The sequence below is a fragment of the Cinclus cinclus genome, chromosome 23 (genome assembly GCF_963662255.1).
Source record: "Cinclus cinclus chromosome 23, bCinCin1.1, whole genome shotgun sequence".
In the NCBI taxonomy this organism is placed as follows: Eukaryota; Metazoa; Chordata; class Aves; order Passeriformes; family Cinclidae; genus Cinclus; species Cinclus cinclus.
Genome location: NC_085068.1, coordinates 7,733,797 through 7,761,598, shown reverse-complemented (window position 1 = coordinate 7,761,598; position 27,802 = coordinate 7,733,797). Strand labels below are relative to the sequence as shown.

At 54.5% G+C, this 27,802-nt stretch overlaps 1 protein-coding gene across 3 annotated transcripts; it reads right to left on the bottom strand.

Annotated features, from left to right (window-relative positions):
* Window positions 1–273: 273 nt before the first annotated feature.
* NOC2L (NOC2 like nucleolar associated transcriptional repressor) lies at window positions 274–24,807 on the bottom strand. Of its 3 annotated transcripts, none has more exons than XM_062507604.1 (19): window positions 24,788–24,807; window positions 24,540–24,719; window positions 23,961–24,132; window positions 23,462–23,581; window positions 22,804–22,921; window positions 22,373–22,463; window positions 21,823–21,901; window positions 20,166–20,276; window positions 19,085–19,198; window positions 18,281–18,469; window positions 15,726–15,865; window positions 13,023–13,134; window positions 10,325–10,438; window positions 10,038–10,139; window positions 6,851–6,994; window positions 5,576–5,689; window positions 2,306–2,441; window positions 1,027–1,167; window positions 274–530 (listed from the first exon to the last, which is right to left on the bottom strand). In XM_062507604.1, exons 1-19 carry the CDS (start codon window positions 24,805–24,807, stop codon window positions 394–396), a joined length of 2,334 nt encoding a protein of 777 aa, XP_062363588.1. In that variant the 3' UTR covers window positions 274–393. The 3 variants fall into 3 exon arrangements, with proteins under 3 accessions (XP_062363588.1, XP_062363589.1, XP_062363590.1); XM_062507605.1 differs by having other exon boundaries at window positions 23,961–24,129; XM_062507606.1 differs by having other exon boundaries at window positions 24,591–24,719.
* Between the last annotated feature and the right edge of the window lie 2,995 nt (window positions 24,808–27,802).

Genomic DNA, 27,802 nt, shown 5'->3' with positions numbered 1-27,802 from the left:
GGGCACCAGTGAAGTTTGGTGAGAGCCCCAGAGCTAAATCTGGGGTGGCTGCTGGGGCAGAGAGGAGGAACCTTGGACAAAAACCTCATCCTTCCCTTGCCCAGCTCACTTAGCAGGAGCTAGAAGTGAACCCTGTGCTATTGAAAGCAGCAGATTTTAATGAGGGGCTTTTATTCCCTCTGCTGAGCAGTTTTTCCTGGCCTTGACCACAATTTTATTGGTACCAAACCCAAAATCGGTAGAAAAAGCTGGAAAAGTCCAGGTTGGGTTGAGAAGTCCAGGTTGGGGCAGCAGGTGCTGGGTGGTACCTGGGGCTGGTCCCACCTGTGCCCCTGGCAGCAGCTCCAGGTGCTCAGGGTGGCAGGGCTCAGGCTGCAGAGGGGCTGGAGGTGCTCAGTCCTCATCAGAAAACTCCAGGTCCTGCACCAGGTCGTCCCCACCCTGTGCCAGCTGCTCCAGGTCGGATCGGGACAGGCCCCGGGGGCAGCTCCTCCTCTCCCGGGAATCCCGGGCTCCTTCCCTGCCTTCCTCTGCTGGGGGAAAGGGAGAGCTGTCAAGAATCCTGCCTGCTGGATTATTACTAATTAATTAGTTAGCTACTCATTAATGCCAGACACTCATTAATTCCTCCAGGAGAGCCCTGCAGGGGTGGGACAGCAGCAGTGCCTGGGAGAGACACAGGTGTCCAATGTGCCTCACCTGAGGCTGGAACACCAAGGGAAATTTGGGGAAATTTTGGGGAATCTGGGGGCATGGGATGGGCAGTGCTTCCAGCAAGGTCTGGGCATTTCCCACTGCAGGGACACCAAGACAGGGCTGAGGTGAGAGCTGAGGGCACCTGGGGGTGTCACCTGCAGGGCTCCTAAACCCACTGGGCTGCAGGAGGCCCCTGAGAAGAGATGAAAGGGTGTGAGGGCCTGGGAACACCTTAACCCTTTGCTCTCTGCAGCTCAGAGCTGCCAGCTCTCCCCTCCTGACACCTCACAAGACACAACAGCCCCAGTGCTGCAGGAATTCCCCACTCACCCTCTGACTCGCTGTCCTCTTCCAGTTCTTCCTCGTCCTCCTCCACTTCGTAATTTCCTTCTTCATCATCATCCTCCTCCCCAAACTCCTTGCTGCTCGCTTCTGAGCTGTCATCCGAGGCCTCCCTGGCTCTGCCTGTCCCTGGAAGGGTTTGCAGGGTGTGAACAGCAGCACAGGCAGAGAGCTCAGGAGTGCCAGACACACCAAAGGGGAGATTTCTCCACATTTCACACAAATATCCCCCCAAAAGTCACCTCCCTTTGCTCCAGAGGCCCAGCACCTCTTCCTGAGCCATTCCCAATTCCCATTTCTGCCAGAAATCCAGCTGGAAAACACAGCAGTGCAGGCACCTCTCCAGCTCCTGGTTCTTTCCTGCTCAGAGATTCCCAAACTGGATTCTCCCCCCTCTTCAGCCCTTTCAGAGACCCCAGCCAGGGATTCATTCCTGCCTGACAAACATTTCCCATTCCAGGGGAAAGCTCATCCCGATGTGATGGAATTCCTGCATCCAGCACCTTTCCTGCTGCTCTGGGAGGATTCTGGGGGTGTGATCCTGCTGAAATTCCTGCACCAGGAGCAGGAATCTCCCCTGGACCCAGAGCTCAAAAAAGGGATTGCAGGTTCCCTCCCCTTGCTCCTGCACACACCCAGGACACCCAAAACATTCAAAAGCCAGGAGGAACACCCAGATTTATCCCCAAACTCTGTGCTGAACTTCCCAGGCAGCTTGTACAATTTACTGTGGCCCTCTCGTGGTCACAGGCCAGGTGACATCACCCCCTGCTCTCCAGGGATTCCGGGCTTGTTGGGAAAGCCTGGAACATCAGTCAGGATAAAATAAATAAATCAGAAGTGCAGCAAGGACAGGATCAAAGATCCCTGTGCTGGTGACAGCCCCTGCCATGCTCAGAACCTGCACAGGGCTCTGCTCAGCCAAGCATCCCCTGGATTTTGGGCTCTGACCCAAAAAGGAAGATGCCAAGGGGAGGAGAGTGTGGGGTGTGCCCAGGAAAAGAAACACAAGACTGAGGCTTTTTTAAAAAGTGCTGGATTCAGAGGGAGAGAAAGATAAAAGTGTCCAAAAACACCTTCAGTGCCTCTTCATCCTGTGCTCTCACTCCTCATCAGGGAATCTTTTGAACACAGCACGAAACCCCCTTAGGGCAGGACCACACTGGCCCCATTCACATGGAATTCTGGACAAGGGAGAATGGGACTGGGGACAAGGGAGAATGGGACTGGGGACAAGGAAAGGGCAAGGCCAGCCCCAGCCCTGTACCTTTCACGGAGAATCCACCGTTCTCCTCCTCAGAGTCACTGTCCAGCTCAAAGAGATCCTTGAACTCCTTCTTATCCTCCTCCTTTCTCTCATCCTGCTTCCTGCGCTTGATTTCTGGGAAGTTCAAGTCTTCAAGCTGGGAAGAAAAACAAACCCAATAGTAAGAACAGCTCTCATTCAGCTTTTAAATGTCAAAGTCTGTGCTTAAAGGCAGGATGGCTTTGGCCAGAGCAGCTGGGTCAGTCTGCTGCCAGCCACAGACTGGTGAGGGGTCCCAGGGGTGAGTGAGACACACAGAGCTCTGCTGCTGCATTGATCTCCCCTAATAAACTCCTTCAGCCAATGGAACATCCACTGCTGGCACCCCAGCAGGGACAGAGATGCAGGAGATCCGTGAGGAGCTGGCTGTGGGAGCTGTGCAGTGAGAGCCACACAAGCCAGGCTGTGCTGGGCATCTCTGCAGCAGCACTGCCCCAGCCACTCCCCGGGCTTGGGTGCAGCTTTGAGGGTTTCAGTGCTGAGGATGCTCCGGGTCTGTCTGCATCCCCTGCCCTGATGGAGATCAATGGGCCAAGAGCCCCTGCAGCAGGCAGCCAATATCAATGCCATTAAGTCTCTCAACTGACACCACCTCAGTGCTCTTTACACCTCTCCGGAGGGGGATTAGGGGGAGGATTTACTTGCAAGGGCTCAGGCCAGCAGGACAAAGATAATCAGAATGCAAATGAAATCCCAAGTGCTCTCTGAGCATCAGCTGCCCCTGCCCTGCCCGGCTGCACTCCTCTCCTGGGAAGCACTCGGGCATTAGCACACATTAGGGCTTGCTTGGAAACACTCAGCCCCAGGATCATCACTCATTTGCTCTCCCTGCCACCCCTCAGACCACCCCAAAACGCCCTCCGGGCTGAGCACAGCCCCTCCTCCCCACGGGGCAGCAGTCTGTGCAAAGGCAGAGCCAGCCAGGATGGGGCTGGGGCTGAGCAGAGATGGAGCTGTGCACTTCCAGTGCAGCCAATTCCAGCATTTTCTCCCGGGCTGTTGCAGGGTCTGGTCCCCAGCTGGGTCAGATAGATCCTGGAGCTGAGCACTTGGCAGCAATCACCTGCAGCACCGGGATGGGCAGAGGGGAACAAATCACCCACCACCATTTGCAGGTGATTTAAATTATTACCTTCCCACTGCTCCTTGTGCCGGTGAGAGGCCTCTGCTCCTCCCTGTCTGTGCTGGGGAGCAGCACAGGGCTGCCTTTAAAAAACACCCAGAGATGCCAGGGAAGGCATTTAGGAAAATGCAGCAGGGGCAGTGATCAGAGGCACTGCCAAGCTGCTGCCCCCGTGGCTGGTTGTAGGATCCCAGAATGGTTTGGGTAGGAAAGGACCCTAAATCTCCCCCGGTTCTGTGGGCAGGGACACCCTCCATCCCTCAGAGCCTCATCCAGCCTGGCCTTGGACACTTCCAGGGATGGGGCAGCCCCAGCCTGGTTGTGCTCCAGCCCCACCACGGGGTGGTCAGAGGGATGAAAGCATTTTCCATAATTCCCATCATTCTTGGGGGACAGGCTCCTGTCCTGGCAGCAGGGGGCTGTTAGCTGGGATTCCACATTCCCACAGTGCCCAGGAAAAATCCCCATTTCCAAAGGCAGCTTTGGGTGGCATCAGCACGAGCTGTGGTGCTGGATGAGCTCTGCCACCTCCACCCTTCTGAGACCCCACTGCACCCGCAGATGGGCACCCCAAAACAAACCCCAAAGCTGCTGTGGAGTGATCCCAAAGCACTGACACAGCCCACAGCCCCCACACAAGCACTAATTAGCTAATTTGGGGGCTAGCCTCTTAATCCCCAGCTAGAGGGCTCCTATCTACTGAGTCTCACCAAGCTGATTAGTCCCCATCCCATTAAAAACCACTGGGAAAAGCAAATGGAATGGGCAGAAAGGGTCAGAGCTGTTGTATAAGGCAAGCTGCAGCTCCCAGCCAGGCTAGGTTTCTTTTTTCCCCTGTTATTACCTTTTTTTTCCCCCAATGGCTGCTAATGGGACATGGATTTTCCCAGCCCTAATGGGCCTCATGGTGTTCCCTCTCCTGCTGGGGCTCACAAAGCTGCATCATTAAGCCACCAGTCCCCACCGAGCCACACAACAGCCCCATTCACCAGCAGAGCAGCCAGGCAGCCTCTTGGACAGCAAACCCCAAATCTGCCTCTCTCTGCTGAGCAAATCCCAAATCTGCCTCTCTGTACAGAAAAAAACCCCAAATCTGCCTCTCTCTGCAGAGCTCCAGCAGCAGGGCCAGTCTGGGGCAGGAGCTTGGCCCCTCTTTTCTGTCCCCTATCCCCATCCCCATTTCCTGGCTGTCCCCTTGTCCCCTGTCCCCGTTCCCTGGCTGTCCCCTTGTTCCCTGTCCCCATTCCCTGGCTGTCCCCTTGTTCCCTGTCCCCATTCCCTGGCTGTCCCCTTTATCCCCTTGTCCCCATTCCCTGGCTGCCCCCTTGTTCCCTGTCCCCATTCCCTGGCTGTCCCCTTTATCCCCTTGTCCCCATTCCCTGGCTGTCCCCATTCCCTGGCTGTCCCCTTTATCCCCTGTCCCCGTTCCCTGGCTGTCCCCTTGTCCCCTGTCCCCATTCCCTGGCTGTCCCCATTCCCTGGCTGTCCCCTTGTTCCCTGTCCCCATTCCCTGGCTGTCCCCTTGTCCCCTGTCCCCATTCCCTGGCTGTCCCCTTGTTCCCTGTCCCCATTCCCTGGCTGTCCCCATTCCCTGGCTGCCCCCTTGTTCCCTGTCCCCATTCCCTGGCTGTCCCCTTGTTCCCTGTCCCCATTCCCTGGCTGTCCCCATTCCCTGGCTGTCCCCTTTATCCCCTGTCCCCGTTCCCTGGCTGCACCTCCCAGGTGCTTTTTTCCCTCCCTGTGCTCTCTGTCCCCTCTGCAGGGCTGTCCTGGGTAATCCCAGCCCCTCCTCAGCTGTGGGTGATGCCCAGGCCTGTGCCAGGCTCTGGGAGCTCTCTGGGACCAACCCAATGCCATGCACTGCTGGAACTGCTGCCCTGTTCCCACTGCAGAACCACCCAGATCTGTTCTGTGCCTGGCCCCTCTCACCCAGACACTGCTTCCTCACACTGCTCATGCAGCTCCTGCTCAGCCTGCAGTGCCCAAAGAGCATTCCCTGGGGCAGCACATGTGGGAAATGACAGACTGGGCATTTATGAACAGATAAAGTCCCAGCACCATCCTGGGTGTCACCAGCATGTGGCTCAAATTCGGGATTTGTTACTCACTCTTTCCTTGCCACTGATTTCCAGCTGGATCTCCTTCTCTCTCAGTTTCTTCCACTGAGTGTAATATTTGGTCAGGGGTGTCCCCTCCTCCTTCACCTGCTTCTCCCACTGTTCCTGTGGAGAAAGGGGCACAAATTTCAAGGTTTTCCAGGCAGTTTTCCAATAAACATGGGCAGTCAAGGGCACAAGGTGAAGACCCTTTCCCAAACCACATTTTCCCAGCTCCTGGGCAGAAATTGGAAACCACAACTCAGAGGCAAGCAGGACTAAATGAATTTTGCCTGAGTTATTTAAGCAGCTGCTGAGTCAGGAGTGGTGGGACTGAGAACTCTCCTCAGGCCAAGCAAAGCCTGGGCACTGCAGGGAAAAGAGAGAGCCAAAATCTGAAGTGGAAATCTGGAAAATGCAATCCTGTGATGCCAAAGCCACTGAGGGGCAGCACAAAGCCCCCACAAAGGAGCATCTCTGGGGGCTCAGAGGATGCTTCAGCTCATGGCAGATCCCCAAATTCCACATGGTGGCCTGAAATGGGAGTTCCCAGACTGCAATTTCTGCCTGGAAGAGGGTTGAGTGTCAGAGCTGCTGGGAACTCACAGGAGGCTCTCCCAAAATGAGCTCAGTGCCCTCTGGGACCCAGAATTACTGAACACTCCCTTCTGCTCCAGCTGCAGGGAGAAGACAGCACAGAGGGCAAAGCAGCTGGTGCTGTAATGGAAAACAATCCCTTCCAAAGAGAAGGAACAAGACAGGCACAGAGCAGAGGATCCACCAGGACAAAATCTGCCTCCTGCACCTCCAGTGCAGCTCCTCATCACCTGCTCAGCCCTGGGTTTCAATTCAGGCTGAGCTCCCAAGAGCATTTCCCAGCCCTGAGCACCACCCAGAGCTGTGTGAGTGCCTTCCCCCTGTCCTAGAGCCAAGTGTTTATTTTTGAACTAAACACTCCCCTGCAGAGTCTGGGACTGGGCCCAGCCTGGGGAGAGCAGAGTGTGAGGAAGTGCAGAGCCCATTTCTGCTGCCCAGGCAGGGGAATGAGGCCATAAATGGTGGGAAGCAAATGAAGTGGTTAAAAAACTTTTAACCTTTCAGTCATTTGGCATTCCAGCACTGGAAGGGGTTGGTGGGATGTCATTAAAATTAATTCCTCACCTGAAAACATCACTTTAGCTAAAAACCTCCCTCCCAGAACTGTACCTGCTCCCTGGATCACCACAGATAACCATACCCCATGTCCCCAGAGGAGCCCCAGGCTGTCCCCATGTCCCCCAGGCTCACCACAGCTGCTGTGTTGGCCACACCAAAGGCTGTTCTCTGCCTCCTGCTGCAGATGTGGGCTGAGTTTTCCTGCACCTTCTCCAGCAGCTGCCGGATGGGCTTGCAGTAGTTGGCAACCTTGCACTCCTTCAGGAAGGATTTCAGCTGGGAGCAGGAAAAGGAGAGGAAGAATTAAACCCAGGGCTCAAACCCAACCCCAGCTGGCACCCCTGACCTTTCCAGGACTCAAATCCACACCAAAAGTGACAAAATGAAAACTCTCCAGCACCACTGGCCTGCTGTGACACCTTCCAACCAAGAACTGAGGCATCACTGGATGCTCCTGGTGACAGGAAAAAAGGTGGGGATGTCCAGGTTGATTCATGGCTTGAATTCCAGTGACTCCCCTGCCTGCTAAGAGCCCTCCCCAGCTCCAGGAGTGCTGTGTGAATCCTGCAGGCCAAGCTCTTTGCTGGAGCCAGAAATAAACACACAAACACTGCACAGACATTTGATTTAGAGAAAGAAACATGGTAAGGCAGGAGGAAATGGTTAAGCAGGATGGAACCCTCCTCTCAGTGGGACCAGGGGATGCTATCAGGAGGGAGATCAAGGATTTCCAGGCAGCAAATCCATTACTGCCTCCTCCACCCTTCCAAGTTCTGCCTCAGGAGGCAGAGCTGGGAGGGAAGGGAGGGAGGGAGGAAGGGAAGGAAGGGAGGGAGGGAGGAAGGGAAGGAAATGTTTGCACCTGTAAATGCCATACCCTCCCCAGCCAGCCCCTCCCTGCTCTCTGAGGGGTGGTTGCTGCAGGATCTCCCCTTTCAGGAGCAGCAGGGGCTTCCCTGGTCCCTCTCCCTCCCAGCTGCCATCACAGCAGCAGCTCAGAAAAATGGGAATTCCGACCCAGACCTTCCCTACTTCCCCCAGAGCACAAAGGAACCATCAGCACAGCAACTCTTCTGCTGCAGGAGCCTGTCCTGCCCTCACCCCTCCTTCCTAAAATATTTATTTTTTATAGGTGCTGCATATTTATCTCCACTGAGAGATGCATTTGTCATTCGATTTATCTCACTTGATCCCCCCAGCTGCAGCCCCAGATCCATTCCATCCTCTGCCACATCCATTATCATTTTTCTTCCCTCGCAGAAGTGTCACCAGAAATCCTGCAAAACCCTGGGCTCTGTCAGTGCAGTCTGGAGCTGTGTGATCCCTCACACAGCCCCTGCTCCATTGCTGCTCCCTCTCACAGTCCCACCTCTACCTGCCACAGAATTAATAAATGAAACCTAATGAGATCCCAGCCCTGTGTGGAGAGGCAGGGACACAGCCAGGGAGGTAGAAGATGATAAAGGACAGAGAGGAGGAAAACCAGGGTCTGTGTGTGCTTTTCCCTACTCTGCCAAACGGAACACTGGGATCTTTGCAGAATAAAAGCAATCAGAACACCAATGTGTGTGTGTGGAGATGGCTTCAAGCTTCACATCCCAGCCCTGTCATTACTGGGGCTGACTCTGTCCCACTGCCAGCCTGCAACACCAAAGCTTTCTCCCAGCAGAGACCACAGAGCAAAACCCCAGCTCCTCTTACTGGAAGTGAAGCAGGGAAGCCAAACCCTGCCCAGTGCCCTGCTCACACCAGGGAACATTTCCCTGGGGACAGAGGGAGCAGCAGGAGTGGCCAAGGCAGCACCTCCTGCCCTTCTGGCTCGCTGCAAGCCAAGCCTGGCTCCTGCCAGCCCCTGCCCCAGTGCCAGCTTCTCCCCTCCAACCTCCCAGTCTGTGCTCTGTGCTGTCTGCCAGGGGGCTGGGGGAGGCAAGGAAGGGGCTCTTCCCTCCCAGCCCCTGCAGGCAGTGACCACCACGGGGTCAGCCCTGGGCTAGCAGCAGCAGCTTTGAAGTGTGTCCCATCCCCACTGGCTCGCCTCTCCTTTCATCTGCCGGGTGCTTTCTGCCTTCCAGGCAGAGAATTTGGGAAGCTGAGTCTGGAAAAAGACTGACCAGACCAGGAGGAGGAGGAGGAGGAGGAGGAGGGATGCAGCCCCTGCCAGCTGGAACTGCCCTGCCACAGCACTGGGAGAGGCATGAGCTCAGCAGGGAGGGAGGCTCGGCACAGATGGAGCTCACAGTGGGCTGGAAGCTCTCCAGGAGAAAAGGCTCTCCCCACAAGGGGATTTTGGGAAGCCAACCCCAGCCCCCAGCCCGGCAGACGCCACAAGGCTGCGGGCAGTGGCAGCCAAGCAGGAATCCAAGAGCATCAATCCTCAATCCTCTGCAGAATTCCAGGCTGTGTTTGGGGCAGGCAGCAGCTCCTCCTTCCAGCCAAACATGGGCTGTGACAGCTCCCACAGCTGCTGGCTGGGAGCACGGCACCCCTGTGCTGCCAAAAGTGGGGACAGGCACAGGGACAGGAGCTGCTCACAGGCACACACAGGGGCTGGCAGCTCCCATCAGCCAAGGCAGCCCCTGTGCCAGGCTGGGGGACAAGGCCAAGAGCTGTGTGCCTGGCAGATGCCAGCTCCCAGCAGATGCCAGCCCCCAGCAGGGACACAGAGCTCTGCTTCCCAACCAGCCTGTGGGGCACAGTCAGAGCTCCCCCAGCAGCCAGGGGTTATCCCAAGGTGTGCAGGGGCTCGTGGCACACACCAGGACAAGCAGAGGTTGGGCTGGGAATGAGGGAACACATCCCAACACTGCCACACCGAGCAGTGCTGGCTGCAGCTCCAGGTGATGGGAGGGAGGGAAGACTGCGGAAGAAAGATTGGGAATATGGGGAAGACTGGGGAAGGGAAGATTGCCATCTTGTGGAGAGCACCTTGGGGAGGCTGAGGACAAGGAAAAGCTAGGGCTCAGAGCACAGGTTCTGCTCCAAGACCCCACAGCAACTGGGACAGCTCTGAATCCCCAAGAACTCAGCTGAGTTCACCACCCCGACCCCATCCCAGAGTAGTTCTGCAGTCTCTGCTCCACTCTGGCTCACAACAGATGGCAAACAACAGAGCCACTTTCCCCTTCCTCCAGCATTAATTAGATGTGATGCCTCTGTTCCTCTCCACCAACTCCCCAAAACACAAATAAAAAATAAAATTAAGCAAAGATAAATGGCTCTCCCCTCGTTTTGAGGACCATCCGAGCTCACTGTCAGCTTACATGATTTTATCCTGCTCTGTGCATGTTCATGGCAGCACCACAGGTGTTTGCCCCCTTACCTGGATGACAGTGGGGAGAACCAGCTCTGGGAATCCAATGCTGTGGGCTTGGCCATGGAGATATTCCAGCATCAGGTCATAGAGCTGGTCAATGAGTCCATCCTGAGCAGGAAAAACACAAATCAAGAGACTGGGTATGACCTAAACCTGACAGATTTCCTACAGCACCCAACCCCTGCGATTTCCCAGATTGGGGAAGGCATCTCCAGCCTCTGGAGACAGAGACATGGAGCACATTCCTTGTCACAGGGAAGCCAGGCACTGCTGCAGGCTGAGGTCCCACTTACCCTGAAGGCCTTTTCCTGCAGGTTGGCATTGGAGAGCTTCAGGATCACAGCAAAATTGATGGGCTTGGAGCTCATCCGTCCTGGCTTCTTGTTGAAATCCACTTGTTGGAAAACCTGGAAGAGAAAAAAAGAGTGTAAAGGTGAGCACAGCACAAAGCAAGCACCAAACAACTCGGCCAAGAGCATGCAGGTGTTGGCAGAGCCAAGAAGACAAGGCAGAAACCCCAACTGCTGATCACTGCCCCAGAGCTTTCCTAAATATCCCAGCCAGGGACAGGGAGGGAACAAACACCAAGCACACCTGAAGCTGGGGGTGGGAAAGGTGTTGTGCTGTGACCAGGAAACCAGCACTAGCAAGAACACAAGGAACTGAGGTTTGCTCCTCAGCCACACCTTTCTCATGGTCAGAGGTTGTACCTCAAAGCTGGAGTGGGTTTTGGAGCTGGCCCTGAAGGTGACAAGTTTCAGAACAAGACTAAGTGATGCTTACAGCAAAATCACTGTTGTCACTGAAATAATTGTCCCCAGCAGGGAGAGCTGCTCAAACCACTGGGTATGAGGCAGATTCCCAGAGGAATCTGGATCCCATGTGGCAATCAAGGGAGGCTTCAATCCCATTTAAACATTAAAAAAAAAGTCACCAGCTGACGAGATGAGCACGTCTGATGGCACCCACAGAGGGTGAGGAGCACATCCTGCTCACCCACACTCTGCAGCAGCCCCAGCTCCTCTCTCCCTGTGCCCAAAAACTTTGAGATTTGCCCTCCTGAGCAGGAATCACTTCTCCCTCTGTGCAGCAGCAGCACATCCATCAGCAGCCCAACACGGTGGGGATGCAGCACAGGGAAGGTTGAGTGGAGCAGGAGGCAGAGGCTGCTCAGGTCACAGCAGTGCCCCCAGGCCACAGAAGCAGGAGACTGTTATTGATTCCTTACATTTTATTTGTCAATCCAGGTTATTTGGAACGGAGGGACAAGCGTGGGGGCTTGTGCAAACAAAGAACCCTTTCCTGGGGAATCGATGCCATAAACCTCGTTATGCACAGTTCTTTCTTTGGCCCAAACAGAGCTATTGATCCCCCAGGTCAGGCACATTAAAGGAGTCGGGCTCCCTGGGATCCTCCCACGCCTCCAGGCAGGCAGGGAAGTGCAGCCAGAGGCTCTGGAAGTCTCCCAGGATGTGGCAGGGAGCTGGGCAGGGCCCTGGGAAGGGGGGGAAGTGCGGTTCCCATCCTGAGGGCTGACAGCCAGGCTGAGGCACAGGGAGTGATGTCTAGGAATCCTTGGGGCAGGCTGGGAAGGGGATAATGAGGGGCCACAGGGCCACAGAACGTCACAAGGCAGCCTGTGGCTGGAGGGATAACCACTGGCAGACAGAGGCAAGGCCAGGGCAGCGCAGACAGGAAGGAAAGGGATTTTTTGGCACTCCCAAGCTCCCACTTTCCACGTGGGGAACGGGAAGGGAGCTGAGACCCAGAGCTCCCACTGCCAGACTGCAAAGCAGCTCTGCAGCACAGCACTCCCACTGCATCAGCCCAGGCAGCTCTCATTTCCCAGGGCGTTTGGGGAACTCCTGTGCCTCTGGGAATGCACAAACACTCAGTCTGTGTCTCCTGAAGCAGCAGCAGCCACGGGAAAGGCAGAGTTTCAGTCACTCCTTCCACCAGCAGCTCCACAGAACCCACACCCCAGGCCCTGCACTCCAAAACTTGCCCACAACAGGGTCACAAACTGCACAGCTGCTCCTTCACTGCACTTGCATTCAGCTGGAACAGAGCAGATTTCCCCTTTCCTGTCAAATGGAGCACAACCTGTCCTGGGATCCTTCACTGCTCTTCCCAGCCCTGCTCACACCCTTCAGGCTCAGGATGGTTTGGGTGAGAGGCTCCAAAAGGATTTTGGTTCAGAGCAAGGTGCAGTGTGGGATTAATGTCCACAGGCACATCGCTGCTGAAACTGAGAAACTAAAAAGCAAAAAGAATCGTCCCCCGAGCACCATGACCCCAGAGGGGAGATGCCTCCATCCCAAAATCTGGCTGGCAGGGTTTCAGACATGCAGGAGCAAGAGGAAGGAAGCAGGGGAATGGCAAAGGCAGCCAGGCCAGGGAGCAGGAGGTTTATGAACATTCCACAGGCTGAGGATGTGGTTTGCAAGGGACCTCGACAACAACAACCCCAAACCACAAAAGCCTTTGCCTCAAGAGAACTTGATTAGGAGTGAGCCTGGCTGAGTCAGGCTTAGCCCAGCAGCATGTGTCCCTTCTCCTCCATGTGACCAGCCTCATGCCAAGCCCAAGTCCTCACAGATATCTTCCCACATTTTTAATTCTTTAGGTGTTTATTTTTTTTTTCCTTCCATTTCCCCTTGTCTGCAGTCAGGAACAACTCTGCTGTCACCAAGAGATGACCACAGCAGCAGGATCAATTCCTGCAGCCAGCTGAAGCTCTGAACTCCCCTGGCAACCCCTTTGCCTGCTCCAGCTGCACCAGTTCCACACGCTGGGGATGCATTTCTCCACCCAGCTGGTCTCAGGTACGACTCACAGACAACAAAACTCGAATCCTATTTGTTGAATCCTATTTTCTCAGCAAGTCCGGTGCTGTTTGCCAGAGATTTTAGGGAGTGAGCAAAGTGGGAAGCCCTGGGAGGTGCTGGAGGGTGCTCAGCAGGGAGAAGGTGCCAGCAGGGCACAACCCACCTCCAGGATGAAGGGCAGCACGGGGATGAAGGTGCTGGTGCTCTCAGACAGCAGGGTCAGGGCACGGATGCAGTGCATACGCAGGGGGTAGAACCGAGACGTTGGCACCAGCCTGGGCAGGAAGAAGAAATAAAAATTAATTGCATTATGTCAAACTTATAGAGGAACTGCAGCCTGCAGTGACACAGGAAAGCATTTCCTACTCTGCTGGAGAAATCTGCACAGCAACCTGGGCTGCTGAAGACTCCCCATAGCTGGAAACAGAATTCCTACAGGAGGAGGGGGAAAAGCCCAGACTTTGACCCATATTTCAAATAATTAAGGTAATTAATTGAGTCAACTCCCTGCCAAGACAGGGACTGAGCAGAATCAGCTCCCCCAAGAGCAGAGAGGGAATGGAGAACAACCCCTAAAACTCATTTCTGTCCCACTCTCAAGCCCCTCACTCAGTGACCTGCACTTGAAGCCTCCAGCACTAAAAATTTTATGTTTTTAAACCCCAGCTCACAGATGACAGAGCCAAGCTGATAAATGAACCCCTTCCTCCCCAGAGGACTTGCTGAGCAACCCAGAAGAGCCCACAAAATAAAAGTGTTTGACCAAGCACCATAAATCAGCTGCATCCCACTTCCAAATAGTGAAATAATTATCACTGGAGCCACGGCAGAAAGAAATCTGCTTTGCACCCCTGCTCTGGCACCTGTGGAGATGACAAAAGCCATCCTCAGGAATTAACTGATGGAGGAATAAAGTTGTTAATGTGTGGATTTACTGTAAACCAAGCCTGTTCATTTCTGAGTGTGTGGCTGTGCTCCACATCCCGGGGCTGGGGGCACAGGGAGTGCCAAACGCAGCTGGGACAGCTCTGCTCCACCCCCAGTCCCTCCCAAGTGACTCCTTTCACCTCAGAGCAGAGCCCCCAGTGCCTTCCCATCACTGGGAATGGCTCCTGTCCTTCTCGCAGCCTGTGGGCCTGGGAACAGCCTCAGGGCTTGCTTTGGTTTGATTCTGGTGGCCAGAGGGGACTGAGAAATCTCTCAGCATCAGCCTCTGCTCCAGGCCACCCCTGCTCAGGGACACCCAGGCTGGCCTTGCTGTCTTCCCTGCACCTCTGCTGAGAGGCTGCAATGCCACAGGCACCAAAAATCCTCATTTAACCACACACACACACACACACACACCAGGGTACAGCTTCATTTTTACAGCTTAAACTGGGAGGAGGGCACGAATCCAAGCCAGGAAAAGTTTATGGAAAAAAGGGATAGCAGAAGAGGAGCTGCTGCTACTAAAAAACAACCATCAGCATGGAGAGGGGCTAGCCCAGGGATGAAAAGCAGCTTGGGGAGGATGGGGCTGTCCCAGGGACACAGGGACTCGTGGTCACTGTCCTTGTGCTGGAAGCCAGGCGCCACCTCCCGGCACAGGGGACAGCAGGAATGGGATCATGGGATTCTCCTCCCCATCCAGCCCTCGGGATAAATCCCACAGCAGCAGAAAGGAGGGATTGCAGAGGTCACACAGTGTCCTGTCCCACGGAGCCACAGCACCCCCACGCTGCCACTCTGCCTCCTTTACATCCCAGCCTGGCTCGGGAAGGGCCCCAGTGGGATCTCTGTGTTTTCCCAGTGCTGGAATCGCAGGATCATGGAATGGTTTGGGTTGGAAGGGACTTAAAGCTCATCCAGTGCCATGGGCAGGACTCCTTCCACGAACCCAGGCTGCTCCAAGTCCTGTCCAACCTGGCCTTGGACACTTTCCAGGGATGGGGCAGCCCCAGCTTCTCTGAGAAATCCATTCCAGGGCCTCACCACCCTTGGGAGGAGGAATTTTTTCTGGATATCTCATCTGAAGCTACCCTCTCTCAGTTTGAAGCCATTCCCTGTGTCCTGTCCCTCCATCCTTTGGAAATCCTCTCTCCATCTTTCTTGTAGCTCCTTTAGGTCCTGGAAGACCACAGAGAGGTCACTCCAAACCCATCTGGGGGGTTCCCAAATCTCCAAAGCCTCGCCAGGCAGCACTCATGCCAAGCTGCTAAAAACCTGCTGAGCCTCACCCAATTCCCCTCTCCTCGGCCCCAGATGCCTGATTTATCTGCTGGACAGGTAGAGGCTGCCTGGATGCATCCCCAGGAGCAGTGGGGGATGGCAGGAGGGATGTTTGCATCCTCTTATCTGATCGTTTAAATCTGCTTATCTTCATCACCACTGGGGAGTCTTTCCAGACCGGGGTTTAAAACTGAGAATCTGGTTAACAGAGCTAACAGGATTTGGGAGATCACCAGAGATCCCAAAATTCCCTCAATGCTCCTTGTTAACACCACCCCAGAGTACAAACATTTCATCCAGATCTACTGACGGGAGGAAGGAATTCTCAGGAGACATCCTGAAAATAACTGCTGTGTCCCACTTCTTCAAATCCCAACAAACAGGCACCAGAAATGCAGTTTCCAAATGTGTTTTACAGAGCTGCAGATGAGGATTTTCCTTTGCAGTTACAAGGATAATCTGCCCAGGTTATTCAGACTGAGACTTTTCTTAAGCAAAGAGGAAAGAATACCCCACCCCAAAACTCTGCTCACGCACATCTCAGGCTGGAAAATTTCAATTAAAAGCAGCTTTGAGACCATTCATGGTTAAACCCAAATCGTAGAACTGTAAAATAACACAACAAAGCAGGGCAAAAGGAATGAAGAATTCTACTCACTTGATACAGCCAATAATGACCTGTGCCAAGGGGTAGATCAGGGGCTCCATGACCTCACTGGGGTGGATGGTGCTGAGAACTCGACACCAGAAATACAGGCAGTGGATGTACTGCCAGTTATAGACTGACTGGAAGTTCTCCTGCAGGAAAAGGAAAAAAAAAATAAAGGCAGAAACTTGAAAATGTTGTATTTGGTAGGAGCTCACTCTGCTTCCTGTCCAGGCTTGTTTTATCCAGGACACTGCAACACCCAGGGAGGAATAACAACACTGGAGCTGCCATTCCTAGGGCATCACTGGGTACCAGTCAGTGCCTGAAGGAAATCAAGTGAATAAAACCAATCTGCTGCTGCTCAAGTGTGGCTGCTTTGAGAAGGATGAGTTCCCAGCCTCACAGCTTGTGGCCAAGCCACAGTGTGGCCAGCACTTTTCAAAGACATCACCCAGGACAGCTTCTTTTTTTTTTTTTTTCTTTTTTTTTTTTTTTTTTTGTAGCTGCAGGGTAAAAGTGCCAGGCAGCAAAGCAGAGAGCAAAAACCTGCAGCTCTGGCTACCAGCAAAACCACGGCAGCAGGCCAGCAGTGACACGGTGACAGCCTGGCCCAGCAGCAGGGCCAAGGGTGGCCCAAGGTTTGCACCAGGCCAGGACATTGTTTTCAAGACCCTGGGCACATGCTGCAGCAGCTCTGAGTGCCAGATTGAATAAAAGCCCAGCTGGAGCAGGAGGCCCCGAAGGAAACCCTTCCCTACAAGTTCTGTAGCTCTGCAGGTATTGCCCAAAATAACAGCAGGCTGCACTCACAAGGTGCCTCAGCCCCTACTTGTGTTTTTTTCCAGACTCCCAAGGCCCAGCTCATCTCTTGTGCATGGAAAAGGTGGATGGACAAGTCCTGAGACACAGGGACAGAATCCTTTAATCGCAGCCACTGGACCAAGCCTTGCAGCAGGGACTTAAGCCAAGGCACAGCTGGACAGGGCAGAGCTCTGCCAGCTCTGCCCAGGTCACTGAGATGGACCAGAGAGCTTTTCTCAGCTTCTCCTGCACAGGAACAGATGAGCAATCTGCTCTGCTAATCACCTTCCAGCACCAAGCACTGCTCCATTTCACCAGGCTTAGTGCTCGCATTTGGACATTTTGGTGTTGCCATTCCCATCTAAAGTCCCAGAACCCTCCTCCCCAGCTGTGAAATCAAATGGATTTACTCCTTGTCTGGGCCACAACTGAGGGTGTAAGGAGCCAGTACAATCCAATTAGGGGATCTGCAGCCCAGACTTCATTTATCTCTGCTTATTTATCCCCATGTCTGACCAGCCAGGAGATTTAGCTGGGCACCAACCCTGCCCTGTTTGGGGGCAGCTGAACAATTAATCTGTGGGGTCTGTTTTGCTAAACAGAACTAAATCCAGGATTAGCAATCTGACTCAGATTTCCCAGGTCAGACTGAAGGTGGCTGAAACCAGGGCTGCTCCCCAAAGGTCTGAGCTGCTTTGTTCAGTTAAGTCCCTTAAATAGCACGGACTTTGCTGGGGAGCTGCAACACCCCAGGGTGGCTCCTAAGCTGCTTTACCTGCAGGTTTTGTAACAGAGGCTGCAGAGAGGAAAATGGGTGTCCCAGATGGGAAGTGAAGCACAAACTCTTGCAAGTGGGGAGCAAAAAAGCAACTCCCACCCTGCAGAAGGGTTTGGGTTCAAAGGGATCTTAAAGATCATCCATGGGCAGGGACAGCTTCCAGCATTCCAGGGTGCTCTGAGCTCCATCCAACCTGGCTTTGGACACTTGCAGGGATCCAGAGGCACACACAGCTTCTGTGGGAAATCCATTCCACCCTCACAGAAGAAAGTATTGTCTCCTGGTATCCAATCTAACCCTCCTGCCATTGCAGGCCCTTGGAAATGGCTGGACAGAGACTTTCTCAGAGGCTCCTTTCAGGTCCTGAAAGGCCACAATTAGGTCACCTCAAAGCTTCAATTTTTTCTCCTTCCTGGCTGAAATTTTAGCACAGGCAACTCCCAGGTGCTGCAACAATGGGTCAGACACCACCAAAGCCTCAAGTGGTCACTGCAATTCCTTCTCTCCATGCATTTCCTCCTAGGAGGGAGGAAAAACTCCTTCCCAACCAAGGAGTGGTGTCTTAAGGTTTAGCTTTTGTGTTTTTCAGATTCTGTACTGCATTGGTGTGTAACTCTGAACTCCATCTAAAGTGTTCCAAGTTCTCCTCACAGCTCAGTCACACAAAATCCTTTTCCAGCCCCACAACCAAGGACACCGCTGCAGCTCCAGCCCCAAAAAGTGCAAACGGCAGAGAATTGAGGAGACAATCTGGGAGGATGGGACTGCAGAACCCGGAGCTAGAATTGGACAGTGAACCCAATATGTGAACGGACCAAACAGTGAGAACTCCTGACTCTGAATCCAGGCTGGGTGGGATGGAGGAGGCACGGCCGGGCTCTCGCAGCGCCCAAGGTGAATCCTGTGAATAAATCCCTACTTGATTCCTTTAACTCTGCCCTGTCTCTGCTCCAGGCAGCCTCTCCAGGCCTCAGGAGGGTCCCACCTTCTTCCTGAGGGTGATGGCACTGCGCAGGTGGATGGCCAGCTGGCGGATGTAGATGAAGGTGTGCTGGTACGAGGTGTGCGTGTCCAGGGCGAACATCTCCGTCAGCGTGCGCTGCATGAAGTTGATCATGGGCAGCACGTTGGGAGAGGTGAACCTGGAGTTCTTCACAAAGGCAATGTACATTTGCTGTGATGGAAAAAAGAGGATGAGAAAGCATCATGTAAAATAGAGAAAAAAAGGAATTTTGGGACTCCTCTGTCCCTCCCAGGTGTGTTCAAAGCAGGGTTGGAGTGCTGTGTTGATCGCAGGAAGGAATAACCCAGCCTGCTTCTTCTCCAGGAGTGTGTTTGGCTTGGAAATGTCCCCAGCACTGCTTGGCAGCATGAGGACAAGGCTGCAGGAGGGTCTGAGCCACACATGGGGATGGCTGGGCACAGCTCTACCCTGCTCAGGTGCCACAGTGACAGGAAAATACACTTTGAAAGGTATTTCACTTTTAGCTGAAAGGTCAGAGCAGCTCAGGAGGATGTCAGCACCACTCACAAAGCCCTCAGGAATCTGGGAGATGGATATTCATCAGGCACCTGAGACCTCCCCTGCTCAGTCTCTGTGCCCCCAGCAGGAAGGGCAGCAGTGGGAAGCAGGGATCACCCTGACCTGACAGAATTTTTGCTCTGATTGGTTTTCTGGAGGCTGCCAGCACCACCTCCAGCACCTGCTCATCTGCAGCTCAAGGCTCTGAGGTATTTGCAAAAAACATGAGCAAGAAAAGGTGCAGACCTCAGCAAGAGCCAGGCTTACCTTGAGCAGGGGGCTGAGGTAAACCTCCTTCTTGTACCTGCAGATCTTGTTCAGCACCAGGAAGGCCAGGACTCTGACTGTCTCCTCCCCTGTGCTCCACAGAGTGATGGTTTGCTGGGATAAAACACAGACACGTGAGTGCAGGCACAAAGAGCTCCTTGCTGGCCACAGCCAGGCCTGAACCTCCCTCTTTGCCAGCAAGCAGGCAGCCAGGTGACACAGAGGTGACACACAGGTGACACAGAGGTGACACAATGTGCTGTCTGTCAGTCACTGGCAGCCCTTCTGTCCTCACACTTTCACTGGGACACCACACAACAGCCAAAGCTGATGTTCCCATGATCAATAAAGGAACCTATCCAAAACAAGGACCTCTGAAAAAACACACAGCTTTTATTTGTGTGGTGAAATACTCATTGGAAGTCTCCTGAGTGACTCCATCTCCCCCAGGCTCATCTGGGCCTGTCAGGAAGTACCTGGTGCCCCCCCAAAGCAGTCACCTCACCTGCAGAGCACAGAGAGGCTTCAGTGCAGGGCTGGAAAAGCCTTCTCAGAAATGCCTGCAGCTGTGAGGTGTGCCAGCCTCCTGCCCTCCAGTCATGTCCACCATCAAAGGCCTCCCTGCCTCCTTCCAGAGCTGCCTTGCAGCTTCCCTTCAGATCCACCCTGCTGCCCTCTGTGTCTCCCCCACACCTCCTGTGCTGTTGTTCACACTCCTGTGAACAACAGTTGTTCCTGTGACTGAGCTGCCACAGAAATATTCCACCCCCAGCTCCCTGAGTGGAGATGCAGCAAAGGCATTCCCAAGGCCTGGCAGCAATTCCTCCATCTGGGAGGAGGAAGCAGTTTCCTAAAACACCTCCCTGGGGAGCAGCAGCTACAAACAGAGTTACCCACGCACTCACCTCAGCCTGGCATCACCTCGTGGCACCTGGAGAGCCAGGAACCCTCTCCAGGAACAGCAAGGGAACACTACAAGGGACTGAACTGCCAGGGGATGAAGCCCAAATACCACAAAAGGCTCAGCTGAAGGGGAAAAAGCCTCTCAGGTGCCACTGGCACATCCCACACGTCCCCTTACCTTGAGGAGGGCCCGGCACTGCTTTGGGAAGGACAGGTAATAGGGAACTGTGGCATTCACGTGCTGCAGGACTGCTGCACCCACTGAGGCCTCTGTCAGGCACGACAGCAGCTGTGGAGGAGAACAAAACACCCCCAGTTTGCAGGCAGAGCTCATCACCCTTCCCCTTCCCAGCTGCATTTTGCTGGTTCCAAACACTCCTCACAGTCAGCAAGGAGCTCACACAAAGCCCAACAGCTGGATGATGTGAGGAGCAGACACAGGTCAGGGTGAGGAGCTGCCCTGCAGGTCCCTCAGCCTGAAAATGGGAGCTCAGGCTGCTGTCCCTGCAGGGCTCATGGCCCCATAGCTCCTCACACAGGACCTCCCTTGTGGACACTGCACAATCCCCTTTTATCTGCAGTGCAGGACACCAAAATGTCACCTCACTGCCTCAGTCTGCTCCAGGAAACACCACCTGAGCTGGCTGATAGCACACTGGATTTCTCCAGGATTTCTGAGTGGGAGCTGGAATACTTTGGGTATTTGGGTTAACTCTCCCTCAGTGAAAGGCTTTGACAATGTGTGAAGGACCAAATCTTTGTGTTTGCAGCTTGTCCTGCTCAGTTCACTGCAGACAAGCCCAGTTTCCCACCTGAAGACAAGGTGAGCTCCAGGTGACTCTGAGAGGCTCTGCCTGAAGCTGTCCCAGCTGCTGGAAGCAGCACAGACATTTTTGTCCACATTTCATTTGCCTCCTCACCCTCCTCCTTGATCTGCAAAGATTCCGGACTGAGCAGACTTTGCCAAATCCCTCACACATCAAAAGGAGAAGATTTTGTTCGGAATTTGTGGCAGAAAATTCACTGTGGTGAAGGCTGGGACTGAGGGCTCTCAGGAGTCAGCCCAGGAGCTGGGATTGCATTCCCAGCTTTTCCTTGTCTGCAATCCTCTGCTGCTGGAGAGAGGCACCACAGCTTGAGGAGAAAATATATATAACAATAAAAAAGCACTCCTGATGAAATTGCTCTTTCTGCTAAGTCACTGTGCCAGCTCCCAGCTGAGGAACAGCAGCTCTTGGCTTGTCTCTCCTGGTATCCCTTCCCTCAGCTGCTGAAATACCAGTGTTTCAGGGCTGGTTTGGTTTTTAATTCAAATCTGGGGATGCTAATGAAGCAATCTCAAAAAAATAAAATGGGGGAAGGAGTTTCCCTCAGAAACAATCCAGAAATTGTCTCTGAAACACCAGGAATTTTGGATGGATGGGATGGAATGTTATCATAGTCAGAGACGCCACCTGTGAGTTCACCAACAGAACAGCTCAGTATTTACCTCAAGTGGAGAGATCATAGCACCAAAAATTAATTAATGATGCAGAATGCAAGAACACAGACTGCAACCTACATTAAAGCCTATTAAATATTAATCTGCCAGACAAATTAAAACAGAGGGAGCTGCCAGGATGTTAATTCAACCCTTCTTTACTGCCTTACCTATTCTGACCCAAGCACCCTCTGAACCTCCAAACTGTTAACTGGATCAAATAATTCCAGAACAACGCAGGGAAACAATAAACACAAACCTCAGAGGGGTAAACCCCACCTGCTCACTCCAAAATATCCTAAATAGCTCAGCAAGGCCCAGACTGACCCCTGAAACAGAAAATTGTATTTCTTACCTGTATGGTACAGCCAAGATAAACTTTGATGTCCAGTCGTAGCTTTCCCCAGAGGGGGCTGGTGGAAGGGAGAACCAGTCTGGAAAGGAGCAAGACTTTGATTTAGCTTTAAAAAGAAAAAACAACAAAAAAAACCAACAAAAAAAGGCCCCAAATTAATCAGATTTCAGCAGCAAAATGAGCAGTGAGATCAATTCTTTGCACCAACAACTGCCTGCAAAACACGAGCTGCTGGATGAACTGGGGTCATCCACTGGTGACACAGCAGAAAGATTGGTCCCTTACTCTGAAAACAAATTTCCAGTGCCTGAACTGTCCCCTGAGTGCACACAAAGGCAATTCCTGACCTTCCTGAAACCACACAGGCCTCTGCAAACACCTGGAGTTTGATATTATTGCAGGGGACACAAGGGGAGGGGAAGAAAAGAACCCTGTGAGCATCCTCAGGTGCTCGGTGTTTGGGAAGAGCTGGCACCTCTCTGCCAGGTTCAAAGGCAGCCCTGAAAATCCCCAGCAGCTTTCCTGAAGCTCTCCAACCCCCCAGACTTACTTGAGCTTGTTCTTGTGGGCTTTGGGGAGCAGCAGCTTGTGCAGGTGGTGGAAGAGGTCCCGGATACAGAAGGACACCAGGGCATTGAACACTGGGTGAAACAAGCCAGGAAAGCATTTGTAAGTGGTTTTCCATGTGTTCCTGGTTTTCCTAATGGGAAAAGAAGTCCCTGAGGAACTGAAGCCAGTAATTCCCATGGCAGAACTCATTAATTTTCTTCTAGAAATCCTCAGTTTGACTCACATTCAAATTTTTTTATCAAAGATTAAAAGGCACAGGGGCCAACTCTCCAAGGAAACAGCAGCAAGAACCCACCCTTGAAAGCAAAGATCTCAGAGCAGAACAGCAAGATAAGCCCCTTAATGCAATGAAAGGGTGAATTAACTCCTCCCAGTGCTCATCTCCCCCCCAGATGATTTCCCTTCCCTCACCTGCAGTGTCAGTCACCTGGAACTTGCTGGGGTCACCACCACTGTCCCCTTTGGTGGTGGCCACAGCTGCCTTGTAGGCTTGGGTGATCTCATGGAAGAGTTTTGGGGTGAGACTCCTCTGGGGAAAGAAGAAAAGGGGTTGCTGAGGAGGAGAAGCAAGGGATGTCCTGGAACTCTGGACACTCCTGACTGGGACAGCACTGGAATTCACTGCAACTTTGATAGCAAAAAGAGCTTCACCCTCGAGCATCAGGACAGGGTTAAAAAACTCAGTGGCCTTTACCTCCCCTAAAATTGGTTTTTAGTTACTGAAGCTTGAGAAGGAATTATTCAGCTGCAAGCAACTCCCAGTTTGAGCTTCACTCCCCTCAGCTATTCTATCACCAATAAATATGTGACTTAGGAAGCTCCTGAAGCTGCCAAAGGGCTAGCAAGGGTGAAAAATCTAAACTTGATCATTCTGGCCTCCTCTGAGCCACAGTTCTGCAGCTTCTCCCTCATATGGAATGGAAGTACTTGAATCTTGCAGCCCAAGAGAAATGACAAAGCCTTGCTGAAGGCACTCTGGGACATAAATTTTGTGCCAGAATAACAAATCCTCAGTTGGCCTTTTGCAGGCAGGGAGGAGAACTCTTCAGTGCTTTGTGTTCCTGCTCACCTGGGCAGCTTTCTTCCATTCCTCCACCATTTTCAAGCTCACATGGATGAGGGAAACTTTCTTCCTTCTGACCTTTTCTTGTTCTTCGTCATCTTCATCTTCATCTTCGTCGCTGGCTTCCTAGAGAGATCAGCAGGAGGGACTGAGGAAAGATTCTACAACTCCTGCCTGCAGCAGCTCTCTGACTGAGCAGCTGATGAGGAGGGAGGGAGTTTTTATTTATTAATGCAGCTCCCAGCACTCTGTGGAAAGCAGGAACGGTTTAGATGGGATATTGAGAATTAATTCTTCCCTGGGAGGGTGGCAGGCCCTGGATCCCTGGAAGTGTCCAAGGCCAGGCTGGACAGGGCTTGGAGCAGCCTGGGACAGTGGGAAGTGTTGAGGTTGGAACTGGATGAGTTCTGAGGTCCTTTCCAACCCAATCATTCCATGATTCAGGGCTGGCACTGGAACACAAACACTGCACATGGAATGGAGCTCACTGAGCCCAGCCAGGTACCTCGAGTGTATCAGGGGGTCTGTGCAGAGCCTCCTCCTCCTCAGAGCTGTCAGAGGCATCAAAATCCAGCAGCTTGCGATCGTTTTCCTCCAGGAACTTATAGAACTCAGGATCTCTGTCCTTCAGCCTGGAGAGCTGATCTTTGTGTTCAGATGCCTTTCCCTTTTTCCTGCTGGGACAAAATTCATTGTTTCTTCACTGCTGAAAGTTCTGCTGAGGCTCTAAGAAAAACGTTTCATTAAGGATTAAGAAATCTTCATAGCAAGATACCAGATTGTTCTGGGATAGATGACAACACCTGGGAAAACCAACATAAATTTGTTTCGCAGTTCCTCAGAATTGCTCCAGGGATGGGGACTGCACCATCTCCCTGGACAGCTCCTTCCAAGGTCTGACCACCCTTTCCATGGAGAAATTCCTCCTGATGTCCAACCTGGGCCATTCCCTCTCCTCCAGTCCCCGTTCCCTCTCCCATCAGCTAGCCGTGGAAAGCAAAAAGGTCCTTCCTGAGCTCCCGTTCTCTGGGCTGAGCCCCCGAGCTCCTTCAGCCGCCCCTCCCAGGCCGTGCCCAGCCCTCACCTGCCCGGCCGTGCCTGCAGCCCCTCGGCCGCCTTCCCGCTCGGCCGCCGCCGCCTCGCAGAGCCGCTGGGAGCCCGGCCGCCTTCCTCCTCCTCATCCTCCTCCTCCTCCCAGCCGCCGTCATGCTCCGAGTCCGAGCCGGCAGCGAGGAACTCGTCCAGGCTCAGCTCCGCCAGCTTCCTGAGGGGGGAGAAAGGAGCGTGAGGGAGGAAAGCTCATCCCGACCGTGTCCCCGGTGCGGCGCTCACCTCCTGCCGGGGGCCGCCATGCTTCCTCCGCCACGCGGCCGCCGCTTCCGCTCCCGCCGTGCACTGCGGCGGGGGCGGGGACAATGAACCACGCCCTCATATATGTAAATGAGATTATTTACATAGCAAGCCACGCCCTATGGTGCTGCTGGCCCTGCCCCGCCCGTGCTGGACATTGCTGGCCACGATCATCAATAGAGCGGCCACAGGGGTCTGGGAAGGGATTATCTGCGTTCTCCGCGCTGGAGAGGCCGTGCCTCGAGTGCTGTGTCCGCTTCTGGGCGGCTCAGTTCGGGAGCGGCATTGAGGGACTGGAGCGCATCCTCTGGAATGATATTGGGGTGCTCGGTGTCCAGTGGAAGGATACTGGGGTGATTTGTGTCCACTTGAAGAACATTAAGAGGCTGCAGTGTGTCCACTGGAAGGATATCAGGGCGCTGTGTGTCCAAAGGAAGGATGTTGGGGTGCTGTGTGTCTACTGGAAGGACACTGGAAGGACTGGAGAGTGTCCAAAGAAGGCGAATGAAGCTGGGAAGGGTCTGCACCACACTTCCTATGAGGAGCAGCTTAAGGAGCTGAGCCTAAAGGAAAGGAGGCTCGGGGGGGACCTTCTCACGTGTCACAAAACGCTGGCAGGAGGCCGTAGCAGGATAGCGATGGTCTCTTCCTCCACGTAACAAGAGACAGGACACGAGGATGGAGTTTTAAGCTGCGCCAGGGGTGGTTTGAGGTTGGACATCAGGAGGAATTTCTCCATCAAAGGGTGACCAGGCCTTGGCAGGGGCTGCCCAGGGAAGTTTGGAGTTCCCATCCCTGCAGGTGTCCCAGGAGCTCCTGGAGGTGCCACTCAGTGCTCTGTGCTGGTGGCAAGGTGGGGATCTGTCCCAGGCTGGCCTCGATGATCCCAAAGTTCTTTTCATGCCTAAATTATTTTGGGACACCCCATTCAGGCCACGCCCGCCCATCATTGACCACGCCCACATATTAACCCCGCCCCTCGCCCTTTGTGCGGCGCGCGGCGACAGTGGGCGTGGTTAATAACCATCGCCCCGCCCTTTTCTCCCGCTCAGCCCCGCCCCCAGCCCTGGCCCCGCCCCCGGTGCCGGTGCCGGTGCCGGGCCCGCAGCGGGGCCGGTGCCGCTCGGTTCGGTGCGCTGGGCCCGCACACGGACACACGTGCGGGGCCGGGCCGGACCGCGCCTGCCCCGCCGCTCCTCGGGGTTATTCCGGGTGACGGAGGAAGCCGCAGCCGCGGGGCCGCCCCGGTTCCAGGAGGAGCCGCCGCCGCCGCCGCGCACCTGCCCGCCCCCGGCCCGCCCCGAATCCCCGGCTCGGGGCCGGCGGGAGCGGTGCGGGTATAGCGGCGACCCGCAGCATCCCCCGGCTTGGGCCGTGGCCGCCCCGGAGCCGTGAGTACCGCCGGGGCACGGCCCTGCCGCCCGCACCTCCTCTTCTCTTCCTCTGCCTCTTCCTCTGCCTCTTCTTCCTCCTCTCTGTCCTCCTGTCCCTGCTCCCGCCAGGGCCGGGGCGCTCAGAGCCGCGGGACGAGGAGGAGCGGAGGAGTCACCGGGGGATGGGGACACAGCGGAGGGGTCACCCGGGGATGGGGACACAGTGGAGGAGTCACCGGCGGATGATGGAGGGACAGCGGAGGGGTCGCCAGGGGATGATGGGGGGACCCCCGGAGGAGCTGCCGCTCCATGACTCTCGGTGCCGCTCCTGCGCATCCCTCCTCAGGGAGCAAGTTTGCTTTCGGGGTACCACGCAGCACGTCCGGGGGCACCACCGGCGCCGTTTCCAAAGGTTTAGGCACAACCGGTGTCGTTTCCAAGTATTTGCGGAGATTTGGAACAGCCGATGCCCTTCCCTTCCTCTGTGGCCGCTCTCTCTGTACCGCGGCATCATCTCTGGGGCCGGCAGCATCCCTGTGCTCCCCTTCCCTGTCCTCTGCCAAGTCCTGGCGAGAGATCCCGTTGGAAAAGGGAAAAGCCGCAGCTCCGGAGCCCCGGGAGCCGCCGCAGAGCGGGGCTGGCCCGGCCGTGTCCGCTGCCCTCGGTGCCACACACGGGGGCTCGGTGCTGGCCCTGCCGGGCGAGCTGAAGGGCACGGGGAGAAAGAAGCGTTGCCTCGGCTTTTCTGGAAACTTGTGGGGGCCGTGAGATGCAGCTTTTCTGTGGTCTCTGCAGTGGCTGTCAGGGCAGAGGGCTCTCCTTGAGCCACAGCATCGCTGCTGCAGCTGGAGCTGGTCCCGGTCCCGGGAGCTCAGGCCAGGCTGGCAGCTGGGCTGGTTCTGCTGGCTGAGCAAACGCCTCCCTCTCCGGGGAACAGAGCCCTGGAGCTCAGCAAGGAAGGAGAAGGTGCTGTCCCTGCGCTGTTCCTGCACTGTCCCTTCTGTGCCAGCCTGCAGGAGCAGTGGCCTTGCCTTGCTGGGTCTCTGTGCAGGATTCCAGCTCTCCTTTGACTTCCTGCTGTCCCACAGTGTTATTCTGGGGGGCTCTGTATTGCTGGAGGTGATTCTGGAGTGATCCAGCAACATGTGGATGTTTCCGGGTGCCTTTAGCTTCAAGAGGTGCTGGTTTGTTACAGGTCCAGTGTTTTGGGGCTCTCTGACCCTTCAGGGGCCAGTGGCCTTTTGGTTTTGATCCCTGCAGCCAAAGCAAAGCCCTCTCTGCAATCCCTTCCCCCTGCAACCCCGAGTTTCTCTCCTGACCCATGAACATCTGCTGGAAATCTTTTATTCAGCACAGCAGTGAGTAAGACTCGGGGAGATGTTGGGTGTAGAGATCTGAGTTTCCTTCCTGAGCACTGAGTGATTAATGAATCACAGCAAAGAGCAGCTAATTCAGAGCACACCAGGAGCTGGCAGGCGGAACAGGCACCTGCTCTCTTGGCTTTGGAGCCCAGCATCCAAATGGAGCTGCTCTCCTGAGCGTGCTGGGGAGCTGGGAGGGTCCCTGGTGCCTCCTGCCAGCCGAGGTCAGCTCGGTGGGGGTGGCACTGGGGACGTCTTTGTTC

What these genes read in the sequence shown, in the direction of transcription:
- NOC2L (XM_062507604.1), bottom strand. Translation starts at nt 24,807, where the DNA reads ATGGCGGCCCCCGGCAGGAG. An exon ending in TGCTGCCCTTCATCCTGGAG is followed by an intron (nt 10,439 to 13,022) that starts GTGGGTTGTGCC and finishes TTTCTCTTCCAG; the next exon opens with GTTTTCCAACAAGTGGATTT. An exon ending in TGGCCAACACAGCAGCTGTG is followed by an intron (nt 5,690 to 6,850) that starts GTGAGCCTGGGG and finishes CTTTCTCCACAG; the next exon opens with GAACAGTGGGAGAAGCAGGT.